Genomic DNA, 16,734 nt, shown 5'->3' with positions numbered 1-16,734 from the left:
CCCCTGTATTGTGTTTCAAGAAAACATACAACTAATTTTGGGTCTGTAACATTGCAAAAAAAAAATTAAGTGTCTACATGGCAATATTTTATCAGTTTTTTTTTAAAGAAAATATTTGTTTATCTAACTTTCCAAATCTTCTGAAACGTTGGTATTTCCATACTTTTCAATAAAAGTATAATTTTACACTGAAAAAATATATTTAGGAAAATTAAAAAAGGAAAAATAAAAACCAAATTGACATTGCAAATCGAACCAAAACTTCAATTATATTATTACTGTTGATATTAGTCGCTGTATCTAAGGAACGAAAAACTCTTCTTCAATGTTTCTTAGGAGAATTTATAAAAAAATAGAGTAAAATTTTCTCAGCTATTCAATAATAATTTATACATGAAATAATTCAATTCAATTAGTTTTTATTAGTAAATAATCAATTCACAATTTTGTAATTCTTAAAACCTTATAGAGTTTTGGAGTTGGATTTGCCAATAGAAGGAATCATTATTTAAAAAAACTTCGAACCTAAAATAATCTGTACCGTAAAAACGGTATATTTATCAAAATATCAATGTTAACCTAAAAAAATATTTTTAACATTTTTTGTACAGATTTTCAATACTTTCCAAAATACACAATTTTTCAAAAAATCATATTTCCTGAATCAGATTTGGCACCATCCACAATAAGTGTACCTATCTTTTCTGATAAGTCCTAATCATAACCTACAACTTTGCCCAAGACACCAAATCGATCATGTTACAGAAATTCATACATTTACAAACCCATTTTGCCCCCAAAATTGTATGGAAAAACTAATGATGCAAAATGACTTCTTCTAACATACGGAATGCAAAGACAAAGTTTCATCGAAATCATAAAATCAAAACTAATCATATTTTTGAAAAGCTGAAAACATTCCAACATTTTGCTTTTTGAGCTTTGTTGATATGAACTTTTGGTTGCTAAGATATGGCAGTGCAAAGATATAAAAAATCATTAAAAATTAGATTTTTTCAGTGTTGCCCAATAAGCCCTCCTTTTTCGATCCCCGATATCTCGGGAACTACTGGTCCAATATTTAACTTTATAGATTGAACATTAGTGGAATTTTTCTAGAGTCGCGTGGTGTTGGTCGGGGAGATCGGTTGAAGAATCGACGCGCGAGAATCCGCGAGAAAGTGATAGAAGATTCTGGAATTAATTGAAAAAGTGTCGCGTGGTGGCCTTGGGAGTTTGGCCCTCAGTCGCGTGGTGTTCTTCGGGGAGATCGGTTGAAGAATCGACGCGCGAGAATCCGCGAGAAAGTGATAGAAGGCTTCGCGTCGTCGTGTATATATTTTCTTTCTGTTGTTGAGCCGGTTGTTCGCGGTCCGGACTGGGTAAATTCGTGGGGAAGTTTGTTGCAAAGAAGTCATGCGCGAAGAATTTCATTAAATCGATTGAAACAGTTCGGTGTATCAACACTATTTGAAGTTTACATGATAACGAATAATACGTTGCTAAAAATTTAATTTTGTTTTGAAAGCCCATCCCAAAGCATCGTTGCTCGGATGGCACGCCGGCGGTAAAAAGTAAAAAAATACGCGAATGATAAGTCCTTCTCATAGCGTCGTAGCTCAGAAGGCAACGATTATGGTTCACAGTTCACATTCTGGTCATATCATCTACCAAGATGAATCCTGACCTTCCCTTTCCTTCCCCTACTAACACAATTCCCCCACTTCCCGTGATGCTTGAAGGAGATGCTGTGGATTCAACGGTCTCATGCGGTGTCAACAGGTATAGAGTGACAAACTCTGTGTCTGATGAGTCTGCAACTTCAACTATCGGACTAACATTCCTACCTTTGTTGAACTGCATCTCCTTGGGGGGGCGCCGATATTGACATAAAGCAGAGATCTTCAGGGGTTATACAGTGAGGATGATTAGCTCCCACTACTCATCTGTTGGTTCATTGTGTAACTTCAGCTGATCCGTCAATAACGGAGTAGCAGCTCATTGGCAGTCAACCATGCTCATGCTCATGCTCATGCTCATGCTCATGAACATTAGTGGAATTTTTCTATCTTTTCGAAAAAAAAACTATTTTAAAATTTAAACTTGACATTTCAATATGGGTAACATAGCTTAATTTTTTTTCAATCCTTTTGAAATGTTAGGAGTGATTTTGAAGGAGTCTGTGAAATGTGTTATTATACTTTTATTCACATTTTTAAATTGTTTTTAACCAAAGTGATCAAAATAACCCATATTACCAAAATTTCCAAATGACCAAAATTACCAAAATTACGGAAATGACCAAAATGACCAAAAAAGCCAAATTTACCAAAATTACAAAAAGATCAAAACTGCCCAAATAACCAAAATGACCAAAACGACCCAAATAACCCAAATTACCCAAATGACCCAAATGGCCAAAATGATCAAAATGGCCAAAATCAAAAATGACCCATATGATGAAAATGGCCAAAATTCCAATAATGACCAAAATGTTAAAACTTACAAAAATGACCAAAATGATCAAATGGCAAAAAAAAAAAAAAATGACAAAAATGACAAAAAATCCAAAACTGACCAAAATGTCTAAAATGCCAAAAAAGACCAAACTGATCAAAATTCAAAAAAAAAAAAAAGACAAAAATGACAAAAATGACAAAAATGACAAAAATGACAAAAATGACAAAAATGACAAAAATGACAAAAATGACAAAAATGACAAAAATGACAAAAATGACAAAAATGACAAAAATGACAAAAATGACAAAAATGACAAAAATGACAAAAATGACAAAAATGACAAAAATGACAAAAATGACAAAAATGACAAAAATGACAAAAATGACAAAAATGACAAAATGACAAAAATGACAAAATGACAAAAATGACAAAATGACAAAAATGACAAAATGACAAAAATGACAAAATGACAAAAATGACAAAAATTACAAAAATGACAAAAATGACAAAATGACAAAATGACAAAAATGACAAAAATGACAAAAATGACAAAAATTACAAAAATTACAAAATTACAAAATTACAAAAATGACAAAATGACAAAATGACAAAAATGACAAAAATGACAAAATTACAAAATTACAAAAATTACAAAATTACAAAAATTACAAAAATTACAAAAATTACAAAAATTACAAAAATTACAAAAATTACAAAAATTACAAAAATTACAAAAATTACAAAAATTACAAAAATTACAAAAATTACAAAAATTACAAAAATTACAAAAATTACAAAAATGACAAAAATGATCAAAATGATCAAAATGGCAAAAAATAAAAAAAACTAACATGAATGACAAAAATGACAAAAATTACATACATGACAAAAATGACCAAACTGATCAAAATTCAAAAAGAAAGACAAAAATGACCAAAATGATCAAAATTCAAAAAAAAGACAAAAATGACAAAAATTACAAAAATGACAGAAATTACAAAAATGACAAAAATGACAAAAATGACAAAAATGACAAAAATGACAAAAATGACAAAAATGACAAAAATGATCAAAATGGCAAAAAATAAACAAACTAACATGAATGACAAAAATGAGAAAAATTACAAAAATGACAAAAATGACAAAAATGACAAAAATGACAAAAATTACTAAAATTACTAAAATTACAAAAATTACAAAAATTACTAAAATTACTAAAATTACTAAAATTACAAAAATTACAAAAATTACAAAAATTACAAAAATTACAAAAATTACAAAAATAACAAAAATTACAAAAATTACAAAAATTACAAAAATTACAAAAATTACAAAAATTACAAAAATTACAAAAATTACAAAAATTACAAAAATTACAAAATTACAAAATTACAAAAATTACAAAATTACAAAAATTACAAAATTACAAAATTACAAAAATTACAAAAATTACAAAATTACAAAAATTACAAAAATTACAAAATTACAAAAATTACAAAATTACAAAATTACAAAATTACAAAAATTACAAAATTACAAAATTACAAAAATTACAAAAATTACAAAAATTACAAAAATTACAAAAATTACAAAAATTACAAAATTACAAAAATTACATAAATTACAAAAATTACAAAAATGACAAAAATGACAAAAATTACAAAAATGATCAAAATGGCAAAAAATAAAAAAAAACTAACATGAATGACAAAAATGAGAAAAATGACAAAAATGACAAAAATGACAAAAATGACAAAAATGACAAAAATTACAAAAATTACAAAAATTACAAAAATTACAAAAATTACAAAAATTACAAAAATTACAAAAATTACAAAAATTACAAAAATTACAAAATTACAAAATTACAAAATTACAAAAATTACAAAATTACAAAAATTACAAAAATTACAAAATTACAAAACTTACAAAAATTACAAAATTACAAAAATTACAAAATTACAAAAATAACAAAAATTACAAAAATTACAAAATTACAAAATTACAAAATGATAAAATTACAAAAATTACAAAATTACAAAATTACAAAATTACAAAATTACAAAAATTACAAAATTACAAAATTACAAAATTACAAAAATTACAAAATTACAAAATTACAAAATGACAAAAATGACAAAAATTACAAAATTACAAAATTACAAAATTACAAAATTACAAAATTACAAAAATTACAAAAATTACAAAATTACAAAATTACAAAATTACAAAAATTACAAAATTACAAAATTACAAAAATTACAAAATTACAAAAATTACAAAATTACAAAATTACAAAAATTACAAAATTACAAAAATTACAAAAATTACAAAAATTACAAAAATTACAAAAATTACAAAAATTACAAAAATTACAAAAATTACAAAAATTACAAAAATTACAAAAATTACAAAAATTACAAAAATTACAAAAATTACAAAAATTACAAAAAATACGAAAAATACAAAAATTACAAAAATTACAAAAAAATACAAAAATTACGAAAATTACAAAAATGACAAAAATGACAAAAATTACCAAAATGACCAAAATGACCAAAATGACCGAAATGTCCAAAATAACCGAAATGGCCAAAAATGACAAAATTATCCAAATGACAAAAAAAAAAAAAAAAAAACAAAATTGCCAAAAAACCCAAATGACTCTAATGATCAAAATTACCAAGATTACCGAAATGACCAAAATGACCAAAGTAACCGAAATGGCCAAAATTATCAAAATGACCTAAATGACCAAAATGACCGAAATGTTCAATATTACCAAAATTATCAAAATGTCAAAAATAAAAAAATGACCGAAATGACCAAAATGATCAAAATGACCAAAATGATCGAAATGACAAAAATGATTAACATACCCAAAATGACCTAAATGACCAAAATGAACGAAATTACTAAAAGGCCAAATTAACAAAATGAACAAAATGAACAAGGTGATTAAATTGAACAAAATGAACAAAATGAATAAATTGAACAAAATAAACAAAATGAACAAAATGAACAAAATGAACAAAATGAACAAAATGAACAAAATGAACAAAATGAACAAAATGAACAAAATGAACAAAATGAACAAAATTAACAAAATGAACAAAATGAACAAAATTAACAAAATGAACAAAATTAACAAAATGATCAAAATGACCAAAATGAACAAAATGAACAAAATGATTAAATTGAACAAAATAAACAAATTGAACAAAATAAACAAATTGAACAAAATAAACAAAATGAACAAAGTTAACAAAATGAACAAAATGAACAAAATGAACAAAATGAACAAAATGAACAAAATGAACAAAATGAACAAAATGAACAAAATGAACAAAATGAACAAAATGAACAAAATGAACAAACTGACCAAAATGACCAAAATGAACAAATTAACAAAATGAATAAATTGAACAAAATAAACAAATTGAACAAAATAAACAAATTGAACAAAATAAACAAAATGAACAAAGTTAACAAAATGAACAAAATGAACAAAATGAACAAAATGAACAAAATGAACAAAATGAACAAACTGACCAAAATGACCAAAATGAACAAAATGACCAAAATGACCTAAATGATCAAAATCATCATAATTCTAACTATTTTTTCTTCTCAAATAAATTTAAAATTTTACTAATAAATTCTCTCCCCTCCTCCTTCTAGCCTTACCGCAAAATACCTCCAGAACAAGCCCGCTTCACCCACCAACCCGTATCGTAACGTTCGTCGCGCTTTCGTCGTCGGTTCGCGTCCTGGGCCATGAGCTCGAACGCCCCCGCGTCCTCGGGACGGGGCAGCGGTGGTCGCGGAAACGGTGGTGGTGGCGGCGGCGGTGGCAAACGGCAACAGGCCCTGTACAGCCCGGGCAGCGGTCCGCTGCGCAAGTCGGAGAATTCCGGCTCGAATCGGTCGTTGAACTCGATTGACGGTCCGCCGGCGGTGGCGTCCGGCCGGGATCGGGACCGGGACTGGATCACGAGCGATGGCTGGAGGTCGGTCAATAAGAAGAGTGGTGGAGGTGGTGGCGGCGGGAAGAAGCACGATTATTACGGTGGAGGTCCTCCACCGGGGTTCCGACAGGCGTCGGAACCACGGGTACTGTCGAGCAATCCGCCGAACGTGAACTACAACCGCCCGATGGACCGGCTTCGGAACGAGCGGGACACGCGCAGCGTAGATCCCAGCTTCGGAGGAGGTCGGGGAAGCTCGAAGAAACCGCCGCTGCCTGCCAACTTCGAGAGCCTTCCGCCGCGGCTTCAGCGCAAGTGGCTCGCCGACAATCACCTGCCGCCGGACTACCTGGAGACGCTGCGGGCCGAGCAGGCGGCCAACAACGCCGCCCATCCGCCCCAGAGCTGGTCGCACACGTTGCCCATTTCACCCCGGTCGCGGCAGGGCATGCGAAGTGGTGGCGGCGGCGGCGGCCGGAATCGATACTCAGGAAGCTACCAATCGGCTGGGAATTATCAACCGTCGGGACCGCCACATCCACCTCCGGTGCAGCAACAGCAGCCGGATTACCGGGCGAGGACTCCGGTGGACTACCAGCGGCCGCGCAGTCGATCGTCGGACGTGGGCGGCGATCCGGAGCATGACTTTGACAGGCCTCCGAGGCCAAACTCGCGCAACTCGAGCTGTGACGATGGCCGGTGGAGTGGAGGGAATTACGGACCGGCGTCGGTTCCCGTTGGAGGGCGTGGCTTTGACGGGAGGGGTGGCATGCCCAGGAATCGGAAGCACTCGGACGGGGGGAGTCGGATCGAGGAGGACGAGGGCAGAAAGATTCTGGGGAAGATTGTGAGAGAAACTGTCAGCTTGGAATGAGAAGGAACTAAATTGACGAAATTTCTTTTTTTTTAGGATTGGGCGGACGACGTGGAGCGGGAAGCGATGCAAGAGAAGACTGCTAGTAACATGAACTGCAACGCAAACATCAATAACAACATGAACAGTAACAGTAACAGCAACAACAGTAGCAATAGAAATCGGAGGCGAAACCGAAGGTGAGTTCAAAACGATTGTCTTTTTTTTTGGTTGAGGTTATTTAATGAAATTTAATTCATGCTGCACATTTTGGAAAAGTAGAAATGGAAATCGTAAAAAGTTGAAAGGACCAGCGTAAGTTGAAAAACTATAATTCTCTGTTGTATTTGAAGAATTTAATATTTTTTATTTTTTTTTTCAACATTCTGTTTTGAGCTATTTTGACTCCATAAAATTCATTTTCGTCATTTTCGTGCGGTATGTCCACGCATCCGTCCTCACCTGTAGGTTCTGAATTTTAAGAATTTAGAATTTAGAAATTTCTTTCTCAGAATCTTCTCTACGGTAAACACAAGGCAGTAGGGCTTGCGGCTTTCATGCTTTGTATTACTTTTCGATAGTTCTCGGATGTACCAGAATTTTAAAATTTTAAAAACTTAAAATTAATAAATTTAACATTTAAAAACTTAAAATTAAAAAAAAATCAAAAGCATACATTTAAGGACTTTTAGAAGTTAAGAACTTCAGAAATTTAGAATGTTACAAATAAATAATTTAAATATTTTAGAACCGAAGAGTTTTAAAATTTAAGAATTTTCCTATTTTTAATGTTTAGAATTAAAAAAATAGAATTTTCTAGTTTTAGAATTTAAGTGTTTTAGAACTTTAGAATTTATAATTTTAAAAGATAAGCATTTTATAATTTTAAAATATACGATTTTGAAACCCATATATTTTTTAAATTTACGAATAGAATTTAAAATGTTTGAATTAAAAAATTTTAAAAATTAATAATTTTAAAATTAAAGAGCTTTACAGTTTTTTAAAATAAGGCTTAAAGAATTTCAAAAAAATAAGATTTAAATTTTTTTTTATTTTTAATTTTTTGATTGTATGATTTTAGAATTTTTAAATTTCATAATTTTAAGAATTTTAAAAATTTTAAGAATGCTAAGAATTTTAAAATTTTTAAGAATTTTTAAAATTTTAAAAATTTTAAGAATTTTAAGAATTTTAAGATTTTTTTAGAATTTTAAGAGTTTTAAGAATTTTAAGAATTTTAAGAATTTTAAGAATTTTAAGAATTTTAAGAATTTTAAGAATTTTAAGAATTTTAAGAATTTTAAGAATTTTAAGAATTTTAAGAATTTTAGGAATTTTAAGAATTTTAAGAATTTTAAGAATTTTAAGAATTTTAAGAATTTTAAGAATTTTTAGAATTTTAAGAATTTTAAGAATTTTAAGAATTTTAAGAATTTTAAAAATTTTAAGAATTTTAATAATTTTAAGAATTTTAAGAATTTTGAGAATATTAAGAATTTGAAGAATTTTAAGAATTTTAAGAATTTTAAGAATTTTAAGAATTTTAAGAATTGTAAGAATTTTAAGAATTTTAAGAATTTTAAGAATTTTAATAATTTGAAGAATTTGAAGAATTTTAAGAATTTTAAGAATTTCAAGAATTTCAAGAATTTTAAGAATTTTAAGAATTTTATGAATTTAAGAATCTTAAATTTAAAAAAAAATAGGAATTTTAAGAATTATAAGAATTCTAAGAATTTTAAGAATTTTAAGAATTTTAGAATTTGAATAATTTTAAGAATTTTAAGAATTTAAAGAATTTTAAGAGTTTTAAGAATTTTAAGAATTTTAAGAACTTTAAGAATTTTAAGAATTTTAAGAATTTTAAGAAATTTAAGAATGTTAAGAATTTTAAGAATTTAAGAATTTTATTTTTTTTTAATTTCAGAATTTTTAGAATTTTAGGAATTTTAGAAATTCTAAGAATTTTAAGAATTTTAAGAATTGTAAGAATTTGCAGAATTTGAAGAATTTTAAGAATTTGCAGAATTTGAAGAATTTTAAGAATTTTATTTTTTTAAAGAATTTTAAGAATATTAAGAAAAAATGTTTAGAATTTAGAATTTTAAAATTTTTAAAGTTTAGAATTTTTTAAATTTATAATTTTATAGGCTTAGAATTTTAGAATTTTAGTTTTTAAAAATTTCAGATTTTTAAAATGCAATTGTGAATTCGATTTAATTTTGGAATTTTTAAAATTGTAGAATTTTAAAATTTAAGAATTTTGGAAACTCAGAATATTAGCTTTAATAGTATCGCACGGCATGTTGCTGCTTCCACGCAACAGAAAGCTGTTGAGTTGCAGACATCTTCTCTACTACGGACGTAAGATTGAAGTACCTAGAATGGCACGCCGTAATTTGTGTCCAAGATCTACGCCACACTGGTTCATTTTTCGCTCCTCTTGTTTGGAGATATCTCTTCTCTGGAAATTCGACGACCTCAGCGGCCTACGTCGAGTTGGTACCGGATTCAACGGACACTTCCACTGCCGTCTGTGGTAGACACTACAACTCTTCTTCGGCTACTGGTTAGATCTCAACATCTTCTTTCGATCCGTCTGTGGAAATCCGGCGTCGTCGCCACTGTTATGCGTAATCAACCCGATTTTGCAAAAAAAAGCAACTAGGACATATTTTGGAATCGTTTACTTATCTTTTATACATTTACATATATTTTATTTTTTGTAATGTACGGGTTCGGTATCAGATACTTCACATTGTTTCACGCAGAACTCTTAGAACATTTTTGCCACGTTCAGGTCAGATGTTAGATAGTGCTTGGAAGCTTGAGCGAATGTGGCCCCCAATCTTCTTTTTCGCGGCGGTATCCAAAGTGTTGGGCTTCGTGTTCTGCTTTCTACCGGCGACTCCACACGCGCCGTTTCCTTTGATAACCTTTGCGGCCAGCAAACGCATTCTTTTCTCTCCCAAGTGAAGGGTCGGAAGGAACGAAGGCAGACCAAAAATTTCCCTTCTCCTGTCAGTCAGTCAGAATTTTCAAAAATTTAAGTTTTAGAATGTTTTGATTTTTGGAATGAGTAATTTCAGAATGTTTGTCCAAGCGAAACTAACTTGGGGACACCGTGTAGAATTTCCCTTGTCTCCTTAAACGAGTGGAGAATCAACACTTTCCAAATCCCTTTCCTTGTCCCCTGATGCGCGGTGGAGATGGGAGTGACCGGCAATGGACGGCTGTCATGGTGGTGAGAATCTTGTTCAGGTGAAGTTGGTTTTATTCCCAATTATCAATTCCTAGGCAACTTGGGCTTAGACAAGCACCACTTAACATGGTGAAATCCAGTCTTCATTCCAACTTCGAATTTTTGAATCGTAGTCTTTTTTGAAATTGGTAAATTTCATAATTGAAATTAAAAATTTGAAATTTTAGGATTTTTAAAGTTTTTGGAATCGGTTGATTTAATATTTTTTTTAAATTTCCGAATAGTAAACTTTTTTACTTTTTGTGGTTAAGAATTTAGTATTTTCTGCAAAAAAGAAAAGATTTTTGCATCAAGCTTAAAAATTTCAAAACTTTAAGAATATTAATATTCTATAATGTTTTGACTTTTGAAATGGGTAATTCTTAAGGTAATCCCAAAATTTTAGATCCCTTGAATTTATAAATTGCAGTGTTTGTTGAAATTGGAGAAGTTCATAAATGAAACTAAAATTTTTAAATTTTACGACTTAAAAGTTTAAAAAATCGATAGATTTTATAAAAATTAATGATTTTTATAAGTTTTTGATTCAGTAAATTTGAGGATATTTTAAGTTTTAAAATTGTTAAAGAATTTAGTATTTTTCTGCAAAAAAAGAAATAATTTTTGCATCGAGCTTAAAAAATTTCAAAATTTTAAGAATTTTAATATTCTAGAATATTTTGATTTGTGAAATGAGTAATTCCCAAGGTAATTTTAGATCCTTTGAATTTTTGAATAGTAGTGTTTGTTGAAATTCTAGAATTTCATGATTGGAACTAAAAATTTCAAATTTTAGCATCTTAATGTTTTTAGAATCGACAGATTTATTTTTTTTTAAATTTGATATCTTAGAATTTTCTTAACTTTAAATATAAAAATAGATGATTTTTATAATGTTGGATTCAGTAAATTTGAGAATAAAAAAACAGAAATTTAGATTTTTTAAATTTTTGGAATTGTAATGTTAGTTTCAATTTTATAAAAAATGTCATAAATTTAAGAACATTAATATTCTAGAATGCTTTGATTTTTGAAATGAGTAATTCCCAAGGTAATTCCAGAATTTTAGATTCTTTGAATTTTTGAATTGTAGCAGTAGTGTAGTGTTTGTTAAAATTGAAACTAGAAAAAAAAAACAAAAATTTTAAAATTAAAGAAAATTTTTTTTGTAAGATCTTAAAATAAAATAAATTTTTTTTTTTGAAAATTTTAATTTTTCAATTCAATTCCATTCGGTTTATTTGTGAATAATCCAGTTACAATGAGTTTATTAAGGTACATAACAGAGTTTTGGAGTTCCATTCAGCTGTGTGTTACATCGTAATTCAATCGAAAGTATTATTACTTATAAATATTAAATAGAAGGCAAAAATTTTAATTTTTAAATCTTAGAATTTGTTAAGCTTTTAATATGAAATTTTTGATGTTTTCGATTTTTGATTTAGTAAATTTGAGATTTTTAAAGATTGATGAAATTATTTTTTTTATTCTATAATTTCCGAATTATGATTTTTTTGGAATTACAGAAGTTTTTTTTTTTTTTTTGTGTAAATGTGTAGTAGTTGTTAGTAGTAGTGTTTTTCTGCAAAAAAAAAGTTTTTTTTCTCTGGTTAACTTCATGCTGAGCAAACCCCCAATACGGCCTTCTGATATTTTAGCCTTTCAAGAATCAGCTTTTAAGATTTTGACCTAACATTTATGTTCTACAAAATTCACAAAAATATAAAAAAAAAAAATGGAAAAAATCCTGTCTCTTCTTTATTTTTTTTTCTCTAAATCTTTGTTGTTTTTTTAACATCTAGATGTTAAAAAAATGAGAAATAAATTTTAAACTAGGCCGTTGCAAGTATATAAATTATGAAAAATATTTGCAGCGGCCTTATCAAAAATGATAAAAATAAAGCTTGTATATTTTTGTACCTCTTGAAAAAAATGGAAGAAAAAGTCTTTTATTTTAAGAATTTTTATGTTTGAGTCTATGATTCGAACCAGTCTTTATGGCTGAAAGGTTCGTTAGCTAACTATTTAAAATATTAAATAGAAATAATATAACCATTTCAAACCAACTAAGAATGATGAATTTCTTGAATTTTTTAGAATTATGCGGTTAGATTTCCTTAATCTTGATGATAATCACTCTTTCTATAACAAAACTGGCGATCTGTCAAACTGTAAGGAAGACGATTGGCAAAAGACAGGTCAACAGAGTCTACAAAGCTTGATCAACACTGACTGTCAGCGAAGTTTGCTTTGGGTGTACCTATCTGAATATCGCGATCCACTATTTTTGCTTTATTATAAGTTAGATCTTGATTTAATTTGAAATTATTTTTTTTATGTTAAATTTCATTTATATCTACAGTTGAAAAAATAAATTTGAAATTTTACTAAATATCTCATAACTCTACCCACCTTCCAGCAACTCCCGCTCCAGCAACGACTACTACGACGACCACCACCCGCAATCGGGTCCCAGCTTCAAGGTGCCCTACCCGCCCAAGGGCGGCGGCCCTCCCGGCAGCAGTGGCCGCAGCCGTCGCAACTCGCAGTCGTCCAACATGAGCCGCGAAAATAGCATGGATCGCGGTGGCAACTTTGATCGGCGGAGTGGTGGCGGAGGTCGCGGTGGCAAGCAGCACTACAACAACCGGGAGAATAGTCAGGACCGGTACTGGGGTGGGGTGGGCCACCGGAAGGGCGAAGGGCGGTTCTGCAATAGCCGGGACAACAGCGTTGAGAAGCGAGGGCCGCGGAATGATTCGGTCAACTGGAGGGGGATGGAGGGCGACAAGACGGACGTGAAGATCGCCGAGATGACGAAGCAGTTTGAGGAGCAGATTGGGATCCAGAAGGGGCCGGGGGTGTTGGTGCTGCCGCCGAAGATTCCGGCGGAGCGGGGGGAAGAGCACGTGAGAGAAGAGTCGCGAGCGTTGTTCGATCCGCGGAATCCGGACAGGCCGATTATGGTGAATCCGGCGCAGACGCGGAACTACGTTCCGCCGGAGAATCTGGAAGGAGAAACGCGGAAGCGCGTGACCAGCGGGAACGCGACTCCCGGTGCTCGACCAGCCTGGTACGACACCACGTCTCCGCAAGCCGCCCTGCTCCGCAAGAAAGAAATGGTCCGTCAGCTTGAAGGCGCCGACGCCCGGCTCCAGGAGCTGCTCCTCTCCGTCAACCTGTTCCGCGAGTGGGACGTCTACGTCGCCATCCGGACCGAACTCCAGCGCCTCCTCGAGTCCTTTCTCCTGTCCGAGATGCGCTTCTCCCAGGACGTCAACCTGGAGCACCACTTCTGGAAGCTGCTCTACTACAACATCATCGAGCAGATGCGAAAACTCCTCGCGGAAGACCCGGACCCCCAGAATCGTGCCTACTACCGCGAGAAAGCGCTCGAAATCATCGAAAACGGAACGCAATTCTTCGAGCACCTCCTCACCCTCCTCGAGAAACAGTTCGTGTTCTCGCTGGAAAAGTTCATCGGCCCGAACGCCGCCACCAACACAAAGGGCCTCAAGTGCGGACTGGCGCTCGTGTCCGCCCAAAAAGTGTTCCTCTTCCTGGGCGATCTGGCCCGGTACCGCGAGCAGGTCAACGAGGCCAACAACTTCCGCAAGGCGAAGCAGTGGTACGTCAAGGCGCAGCAGATTCTGCCCAAGAACGGCCGGCCGTACAACCAGCTCGCGCTGCTTTCCGTTTACGCTGTGAGTTGTTGTTAGCAAGAATTTTAGTTAAATTTAGCAATTGAATTTGTTGATTTCTTCTTTCAGAAACGTAAAATTGACGCCGTGTACTTTTACATGCGAAGTCTGATGTCGTCGAATCCGTTCGAGTCGGCGCGCGAAAGTCTCATGGATTTGTTCAACGAGACGAAGAAGAAGGTAACTGTTGCCAGATTTAGTCTTAGTTTAATGTTATTACAGTTAAGTTTGAGTAATAACATTGTGGTGATTGATTGTGGACTCTAACAATAATTCCCATACAAAGTTGTGGAAAACTAGCCAAATCGGACAAAACACCTTCGATAATTTGCGGTGTATTTCCCATTGCAGTTTGCACACTTTGGTTGCTACTCGGCGCATCAAAACGTAAATACAGGGTGGCACCTCAAGTCGGGAAATCGGGGATTCGCCAAAATCCGCCAAAAATCGGGAAAAAGTCGGGAATTTGTGATTTTTTTTTGTCTAAAATTCGGGAAAAGTCGGGAATCCCAAAAATACTTGTTTCAAAATTATTTTTTACTCCTCAATAATTTTGTAATATTTTGAACGATTTGCAAATTAAATTCACTCAATTCATCTTTAGTAACTCGAATTTAAGGTTTCTTGCACTATTTCAATCTGTTTGTGCTTGAAAAGGCTATTCATGATATAAAAAATCCTATTAAATACTGGATGCATTTGACACAAATTTTCATGATTTTTTTTATGATTCATGTGAGTTTTATTAATTTTTGTTTTTTTGTAATCTATCGTTATCGTTATTCCGATAATTCTATCGGCGATAATTTTATCGACAATAACGGAGGATAACCTATGATTAATATATTTCTAGAATTGACTAAAACCAACCAAATTATGTTGCATTTTAAAGCTTCATCTTAGTAAATATTTTTTTGATAGTATGGTAAGTTTCAAAGTATAAATACTTAAACAATCACAAAATACCGTATTTTTTTAAAGTACTTTACTGCCGTTCTACGCATAATTGTCCCATGTTCAAAAAAAATGCAACTGAGAAAAACGCGATTGAAATTTTTCTACCGATTTCTGTGTTTCTACGCATAATTGTCCCGTGGGTTTCTATTCGCCCTATGTGTCCCTAATCGCCCCAGTTAGCAGTTTATCACCCTTAATTGTGATTCTGTTGCTATACAACAGATAAACAAGACATAATGGTTAGTAAAACTAATGATTCCGTGTAAGAAAATACTTGTTGGGACAATTATGCCTAGAAGTTTAACGATGGGACAAACAGACTTGGTGTTGTTTTTAATGAGTTTCCGAACAAAGTACCAGATTTTGTGTGTTTTTCTTAAAGTACACATCAAACTAAACTTAAAAATGTCATAAAGTCAAAATCGTCCAAAACTGACATGGGACAATTATGCATAGAACGGTAGTTTAACTGTTTAAAAGTTTTTTGAATGAAATACTTAAATTTTCACAAATACTGTATTTTCTCGAAAATACTGAAATTTTTATGATTCGCAATATGGGTATCAAACGAAGATAAATGTTACCTGCTTGTTCATTTAAAAAACTCTAAATCAGTTAAAATACATGCAAAATTTAGAACCGTTAGATAACCATATTGCGAATCATAAAAATTTCGAGAAAATAAGGTATTTTGTGAAAATTTTAGTATTTCATTCAAAAAACTATAAAACAGTTAAAAAACATGCAAAATTTCGAATCGTTTGATACCCATATTGTAAATTATACAAATTTTAGTACTTTAAAAAAATACGATATTTTGTGATTTTTTTTTTAGTATTTACACTTTGAAACTAACGTGGTGATTATTGCATTCGATCGTAATATTACGATCGTAATTTGTCGACAAACGATCGAAATTTCTCAATAGTGAGATTACGACTTACCATCGACAAATCTCGATCTACCAATGACAAATTACGGCTTACCATCGAGAAATTACGATCGTAATTTTACTGTTGAGAAATCTCGATCGTGGATCGAGAAATTGCGATCGTAATTTGTAATACCATTTATGAATATTTTTTTTAATTTAAACGTAATATTTAAAAAAAAATCCAAAATTTCAAAATTTTTAAAAATTTCAAAAATTTCAAAAATTTTAAAAATTTTAAAAATTTCAAAAATTTTGAAAATTTCAAAAATTTTAAAGATTTCAAAAATTCAAAAATTTCAAAAAATTCAAAAATTTCAAAAATTTTAAAAATTTCAAAAATTTCAAAATTTTAACATTTTTAAAAAATTCAAAAAATTCTTTGCGAAATTTTTGATTATTTTGAAATTTTTTAAATTTTTATGTAGGTATGTTTTTGAAATTTTTGTGATTTTTTTGGAATTTTTGAATTTTTCAAATTCAATTTCTGAAATCTTTGAAATTTTTATTTTTTTTTGAAATTTTTGAAAGTTTTAAAATTTTTGAATTTTTTAAAATTTTTAAAACTTCATAAATTTTTGAATTTTTTAAAATTTTTGAAACTTCATAAATTTTTAAAG

The 16,734-nt window shown here is 31.2% G+C and overlaps 1 protein-coding gene across 4 annotated transcripts in view; it reads left to right on the top strand.

The window, feature by feature from the left end:
- LOC6052831 (telomerase-binding protein EST1A) overlaps window positions 1-16,734 on the top strand; it is a 265,874-nt gene that overhangs the window by 771 nt on the left and 248,369 nt on the right. For 3 of the 4 annotated variants that reach the window (XM_038248615.1, XM_038248619.1, XM_038248611.1), the window contains exons 2-6: window positions 6,142-7,275; window positions 7,339-7,481; window positions 7,564-7,596; window positions 12,945-14,229; window positions 14,296-14,406. In XM_038248615.1, coding sequence (XP_038104543.1) covers window positions 6,238-7,275; window positions 7,339-7,481; window positions 7,564-7,596; window positions 12,945-14,229; window positions 14,296-14,406 — 2,610 coding nt within the window. In that variant the 5' untranslated portion in view covers window positions 6,142-6,237. The remainder of the gene's footprint in view (window positions 1-6,141; window positions 7,276-7,338; window positions 7,482-7,563; window positions 7,597-12,944; window positions 14,230-14,295; window positions 14,407-16,734) is intronic. The other variant, XM_038248625.1, reaches the window with a different exon arrangement.

Source organism: Culex quinquefasciatus, chromosome 1 (assembly GCF_015732765.1).
Source record: "Culex quinquefasciatus strain JHB chromosome 1, VPISU_Cqui_1.0_pri_paternal, whole genome shotgun sequence".
Taxonomy (NCBI): domain Eukaryota; kingdom Metazoa; phylum Arthropoda; class Insecta; order Diptera; family Culicidae; genus Culex; species Culex quinquefasciatus.
The sequence above is the reverse complement of the archived record's forward strand: the minus strand, read 5'-3'. Positions and strand labels throughout refer to the sequence as shown.